Source organism: Lathyrus oleraceus, chromosome 5 (genome assembly GCF_024323335.1).
Source record: "Lathyrus oleraceus cultivar Zhongwan6 chromosome 5, CAAS_Psat_ZW6_1.0, whole genome shotgun sequence".
Taxonomy (NCBI): Eukaryota; Viridiplantae; Streptophyta; class Magnoliopsida; order Fabales; family Fabaceae; genus Lathyrus; species Lathyrus oleraceus.
This window is the reverse complement of record NC_066583.1, coordinates 99,246,915-99,254,365: the sequence shown is the minus strand read 5'-3', so window position 1 is coordinate 99,254,365 and position 7,451 is coordinate 99,246,915. Positions and strand designations below refer to the sequence as shown.

The window sequence follows — 7,451 nt, the reverse complement described above, 5'->3', positions numbered from 1 at the left end:
TGCTTGATTCTTAATTATTCTTATTTTGTTTAGATAGATTCTGAAAATCTTCTTTTTTCCACCCGTTAAGAAGACATTTCCATACATTTTCACCCATCCAAGGCAACATTCTCATCGTTTCCCTAGCCTTATAAAATATATCATTTATTCTTTTACCATATTGTTTATGAAACTCATCTTTCATTTTGGCGTCATCACACAACTCCCATCATATAAGAGACTAGCAAAAAAGAAACATTGTTGATTAAATTTTAAAAAAAAATATACATTAGCATCAAACTACTAAAAAATAAATGACATGCCTTACTTTAAACACGTTAAACCATTCATCTCTCTCTCTCTCTCTCTCTCTCTCTCTCTCTCTCTCTCTCTCTCTCTCTCTCTCTCTCTCTCTCTCTCTCTATCTATCTATCTATCTATCTATCTATCTATCTATCTATATTGTGCTTTGAGCTCACTATACCGCATGAAAGTTCCTCGAGAAAGCTTTACTATAACTTTTCTAATAGCTGGAACAACAAAATTGCTTGGATGTAACCTATAAACACATAAGAATTCAAGAGTTAATCCTTCATCGGCTAAATCACAAATTTGTTTAACTTCTGTAATAGGCACAACTGGTCACATTTTATCAAATTGATAAGGAATTTCATCCTCGGTGTTACCTATCTCCAAATAACCCATTGGTTTTGTGGCGATTTTTGCACACCATCCACGCATGTTTCTACAAATATTTGGATAGAGGACATAATAAATTTGTTTTGCTTCTTGTGCAAGAATGAACATGTCAAATTGACGATATCTCTCTTATTCATCTTAATGTCAAAAACATTTTCCTTGTTATTAACTCTTTTTCCACTATTATTTGTTGGATCAAACTAAGCACAATAAAATTGGACAATCTTGTTGCTAATGCCATGGTATTCCAATTGAAGGATGCGTTGGATGATAATGTAAAAATCAGTTTCTCCTCCATTTGTAAGACCTTTAACATGTACCCCACAATTGGTAATTTTTTTTGCGACGACTCCATTCTTCAGTGTGAAACTTGTACCCATTAACAAAGTCGATGTGCCATGATGTTGTCTTAGGATTAAGACCAAGATCTAATTCCTTCCCATATGGGCTAGGTGTTCCATTTCTCTCATCATTCACCTAAAAAAATATACATCTAACCTTAGAGAGATTGTATTGGCAAACTACATCAATTTTAGAAATAAACTTACATATTCCTTTAACCATGAAGGAAATTGCTCGTGTATAAGACTAAAAGCATCTTCCTCATTGATATGATGATATTACATGAAAAATCTGACATCTGAAATAAAATTTATGAGTATTTATACACACTAGTTGAGAACAAAGTAGTTGTTTTACAAAATGTACTTCCTCGATATACAACTTAACCTCATCACAATTGATTAGGATGCGTACATAAGCCGACTCCCATTCCTAATCAAGCACACAATAGTCCCGAGGCTTTCCACTAGGACAACCACATTGGCTAAAAATTGAAAGCATTGGTTATAAATTCCCATGATATGATCCATACTCATTTCTTAAACTTGTACTTGGCTACAAGATAAAGGTCTTGAAATAGTGAGAAAAAAAATAAGTAGTTTCACGATGCAAGTAGGCAGTGCATATTGAATCTTCAACCATGACTTTATTTTTCACTGAACCCTTGTAGTCTGCCATCAATCTTAGAGTGAAATGTTAAAATATGTTTTTGCATTAAAATAATATTAAAAAATTACACATAATTTACCTTTCAAATTGATACATCCAACGATATTGTACAGGACCACCAAGGATTGGTTAATTAGCTAGGTGAATCGGGAGATATTCCATTGAGTCAAAGAAAACTAGTGGAAAATTCTTTCTAGCTTGCATATGATGATGGAAATGTTCTATTCCAACCTAACAAGGTCTTTCAATTTCAATGCATTACAAAACAAGTCTATAAAAAAATGACTTAACTCACTTAGCGACTTCCATATCTCACTAGGCAAGGAATGAAAAGAAATTAGAAGAAAAAACTCCATCAATACATGACAGTCATGGATTTTCATCCCTTTCATCCTACCCTTGGTGACATCAGCACATATGGAAAGATTGGCAAGCCATTGGGCATTTTTAGTTTCTTAGTCCATCTATAGACTAACTTTGCCTCTTCCAATGTCAAAGAAAAGTTGGTCGTTGGCTTATCCATCTTTCCATTAGGTAGAGGATGCAACTTTAAATCCCCACGTAAAAATTTAAGAGGTAAACCCAATCTTGTCTTCTCATTTTCCTTTGTTTTTGCAAGATCATTCATGACAGTATTAAACACATTATCAAATACATTCTTCTCTATGTGCATCAAGTCAAGGTTGTGCCTTAACAAGTTGTCCTTCAAGTATGAAAGATCCCAAAATATACTTCTTTTGGTCCAATTATGTTCTTTTCCATACCCTGGAAATTTTGTGGCCCAATCACTGTTTGTGACTTTTGGAAAATCACGAATAGCTTCCCAGACATCATGGTCGGTTAACATGTATGGTGGTCTTTTTTTAATCTTGTTTTTTGTAAATCTATTTTTACTTTTTCCAAACGGATGATCAAATGGTAAAAACCAAGAATGACAATCAAACCAAAAACTTCCCTCCCATATTATAAGGTGAAAGCATTTGTATTGTCCATGCAATAAGGCATGCTAATTTACCTTGTGTCCCCCATCTAGACAACATGCCATATTTTGGAAAATCATTTATCGTCCATATTAAATGCACTCTCATTAGAAAATGCTGCTTCAAAGAGATATCATATGTCACAATGTCATCTCTCCACAAGCGCTGCAAACCATCAATCAAAGGTTACAAATATACATCTATTTTAACTTTTGGGTTGTACGGTCTAGGTACAAGACAAGTTAAAAACATGCATGGTTTAGTCATGCACATTTCGAGAGGGATATTGTAGGGTGTGACTATTATCGACCAACATGAATATGGAGAACTAGAGGCTTGAATGTAATGTGTAAACTCATCAATACATAAACTCAATCTTACATTTCTTGGGTCACTAGCATTATCGGGATAAACTTCATCAAACTGTTTCCATGCTTTTCCATCAGACTAGTGACACAAAATATTTGGATTGCTTGTGTTCTCACGATGCCATCTCATTTGAGCTACAAATTCCTTTGAAGCATAAAGTCGTTATAACCCAGGAATGATTGGAAAATAGATCATTCCATTCACTGCCACATCTTTGTTTTTTCCCATTCCACTCTTTCGAGGAACATACGTACAAGCTCCACAAACTTTATAGTGAGTTAAAGTGTTATCTTCTTTAAAATATAATAAGCATCCATTCACACAACAATCAATTTTCTCAACCTCTAATCCCAACTTAGACATCAACTTCTTCACTTGGTAATAGTTTTCAAGTAAAAGTTATTTTGATGGACAAACATCGATAAGCATTTGAGTGAAAAAATATATGGCCTTTTAAGGAACATGCCAATTATACATGGAAGGCAACAACTTAACTGAAATAGATAGTTTGGATTCATAAGCTCCCTCATAAATGACTTGGCTTACAGAGATCAGTCCATCATAAAATCGTTGAGCTTCTTCATTTGGTACCTCACCCTCACTAAATGTTTCATTTTCCATATTAGCATTCACATTTGGGACATTCACAAATGGCATAATAGCATCATAGACCATTTCATTCATTGCATAAAATTGTTCTTCATCACCCGGATTATCACCACCAGTCTGATTTTCTTCTCCATGATTAGTTCATGTATAATAGTTGGGAAAAAAACTCATCTTTTTACAAGTGATGTCTGATCTCACTAGGTGTTTTCAAGGGAATGCTGACGCAATTTACACAAGGACACCTCATCCCTCCCTCGTTTAAAAATTATGGTCGGAGTTATTGACAAAATCTTCAACTCCACTAATAAATTCATCTTTCAAACCATACTTATTGAAATTTACACTATCATACATCTAACTTCGATCCACTCTCTACATAAAAACATAAAATTATCATTTTCTATGAAAAAACACTTTGTTACGATACAATGTGGCCTCATCTATTTTTGTTACAACATATATCTACTTAAATCGTTTAAATAGCTTGATACTGAAAGACAAATCAATGTACAACATATAATTTGGCTGATGGTAAGTTGAATTATTTCCAAAAATGTACTAGCAGTCGATAAATTTATGGAAGTACTTATTTTTTGTATTGGTTTCTGATTTTTGAAAGTTTACCTACCCTACTGTATGTTTCAATGTGCTAAAATATAAATAATTGATTCCTTTCTTAATTACTCATATTTGTGAAAATTCTTTGTGAGCTGAAGCAAGAAAACACCACTATGAACTCATATCTAAGTGTGTTTCAAAGATTGCATGGCCTAAGCTTCCATATTGAAATGAATACATCCACATGACAACTATACATAAATATAACATGCAGACAAAGATGGAAAACCAATCTAGTAACAAACTCATTGGAAGCATAATTCTGACATAATAGCATTTGGACTAGGATACAAATCAAGACATCTTGTTCTATTCGGTTCTGATAATAGAGATGCGGAGGATACATCAAGATTAACAACTTATACCCTTTTATCAAACAATGTTTATCTTAAATGTGTCTCCTTAAATTTATGTAAGAACTTACATGATATCAGTTCACTATCCAACTAGTTTTTTCGTTTTGCACACAATGTTCATAAGCTGTTAAAACCTAATTTTATTGAAGAGAAACAACAACATAGAAAAACTAACATAGTTGAAAAACTAAGATTTAATCAAGTGTGATCTACCAAATGTATAGTTGAAAAACTAAGATTTAATCAAGTATCATCTACCATATGAAGAATTGAGTGCAAGAATAAAATACCTTTCTCTTAGTAACAATGAAGAATTTCAATTATCCAAAAATAATGAAAATCAAGCAATTCATATTAACACTAAAAACTAATCACAAAGCATTGCATTGAAGAAAGAAATAAAATGCAATATATTTCTAGCTGATAGCACAAGCAGTGTTAGTTTTTAGGTTAATTAATTAGATTAGAGGTTAAAAAAATCAAGATCAACACCAACATCAAAATCAAAAACTACTCTAGTGTGTGTTCTAACAAGTAATCATTGCCTTAAAAAATCAAAATCAAAATAAATTAGTGTTGTGTGTGTGTTTTTTCAAACTAGTTATCATTGCATTTTCATGGTAACGAAACACTTAGAATGTATCAACATGTATTGCATTTTTCAAAGAATGAATAAAATAGCAGTAGAACATATTAAGAAGAAGAGGAAGATGAATCATATTCACATGGGTTTGCGGCCAGAGACAGAGAGAATCAGAAGGGTGTGACGGCACTAGGGTAGAACGAAACCAAAGGATGGTCTAAAACAAAATTTTCCCAAACAATCTGGAACAATGTGGCCGAAGAAACAATCTGGAGAAGAAGAATAGAGAGAATAAAAATAAATTAAAGAAACAACGTGGCGGGAGAAAAAGAGGAATATGTTCATGAAAGTGAGAAAAACACAAGAAGTGAGAGTTTATTTGTATTTACTTTTTCTTTCTTTTAAACTCTTAAGTCAGATTCTAAATACAAGGTTATAGAATCTGATTCAGTCAAATAGAATCTAATTCAGTCAAAGGTAGAAAGCAGATATAATATGCAAGAAAGAAGAATAACATACAGAGTTATCCCGATTCCTCTTACAATTTGAGAGTAATTCAGTTCCCTTATACTTATAAGAAATTTTTACTATAATCATACAAGATTACAATTTGCTCAAGCACACAAGCAAGAGATTTCCTTTGATCATACACATAAGTAAGAGACTTTTTTGCTCAAGCACACAAGTAGGGAACTTCCCTTACTCAAACACTAAAGTAAGAGACTTCTTTACTCAAGCACACAAGCAAGATAATTCCTTTTCTCAAACACTATAGTAAGAGACTTCTTTGCTCAACTACACAAGCAAAGACTTCCAATGCTCAAATACTTAGTAGGAGAATTCTAACAATCTACCTAGCAATAAATGATTGTTGGAAATATACACTTGATATACAATCAGAGATGTATAAATAATACACAACAAAATAAACTCTTTTAAGATATAGGGATTTCTAAGATATACAAGGATAAGAAATCCTAAGTTTCAACTTATACTTTTATGTTGATAGAGCGACTTCTCTTTTTGTGCCAATTGGTGTTTATTGGTGTTGTTTTCCCTAATACTTTTAGCTCCTTAAATAGAGAAGAAAAGAATAGTTGAAGATGCAGCACAATATAGTCCTTTGAGAAGCAAGTCAGGTTGTACTCCTATAGTCAGTAGATCGGTGACCTGACTTCTTAGACTTGAAGCAATTCACATTTGTGCTCTTGCACTCAGAAATAAGATGTCCAAACTCACCACATCTGAAACATCTCACAGAAGTAGGAGTCCCTCCCCCACTTCACTCTTTCCCACCTACAACCTTCTGATCAGCCTTTTGCTTCCCTTTCTCAGCTGAAGCATTATACAATTTTACACGATTATGATCCTTCCATTTCTTCCCACTAAAACTTTTATAATGAGTAGACCGGGGTCTATTATCCTCATCATATATTCTGCACTTATTTACCAGCATGGAAAACCGGCGAATCTCATGACACCTAATACCTTGCTTAATCTCGGGTCTCAAGCCGCTCTCTAACTTTGATAGACTTTAGACCCTAAGCAGTCGTACTATTATAGTGTGGACAAAACTCCGTAAACTCTTCAAACTTAACATCATACTTTGCAACTGTCAAATTTCCTTGTTTCAACTCAAGGAACCCGATATCCTTATTACTGCACATGTCCTTAGGAAAGTACTTCTCTAGAAAATGCGTTCTGAACACAACCCAAGTAATATCAGTACCTACAGGATCCAGTCTCTGACGCACATTATTCCATCGGTCTTTATCTTCCTCTAATAACATATGAGTACTAAACAACACATTTTGTTCCTCATTACATGCTATCACTCGGAAAATCTTCTTAATTCCTCTGAGCCATGCCTGATTGTTTCTCTGAAATTTCTCCAATCCACAGAACTCATCACTAGCCTGGTTCTGTTGATCCTGCAACATTTGAGCCATTGACTCAAAAGCATCAGCAATCGCTTGGTCATTTCTTCCAACCATTTCCCTACACACCAGAACACAACTATTATAAGAAACAGGCATCGACAGTGTTTATACACATGTCACATACTAGGGAGTAAACAACATTATAAAACTTGGTCATATGGACCATCCTTCTCTAATACAACTAAGTAACACCCTACTTCCCAACCCGACAGTTAAATAAATAAAATAGGTATAACACATGTACCTTCTAAGTAGGATGCTACTCAACATAAATCAAACCATATTTGAACCATTTGATTGAAAATGA

At 33.7% G+C, this 7,451-nt stretch overlaps 1 protein-coding gene across 1 annotated transcript; it reads right to left on the bottom strand.

Annotated features, from left to right (window-relative positions):
- Nucleotides 1-6,745: 6,745 nt before the first annotated feature.
- Nucleotides 6,746-7,240, bottom strand: LOC127078983 (uncharacterized). The gene has a single exon (XM_051019401.1). It carries the CDS (start codon nt 7,238-7,240, stop codon nt 6,746-6,748), a length of 495 nt encoding a protein of 164 aa, XP_050875358.1.
- Between the last annotated feature and the right edge of the window lie 211 nt (nt 7,241-7,451).

Excerpts from the sequence above, each read along its gene's own strand:
- LOC127078983 (XM_051019401.1), bottom strand. The coding sequence starts at position 7,240 with ATGCCTGTTTCTTATAATAGTTGTGTTCTGGTGTGTAGGGAAATGGTT.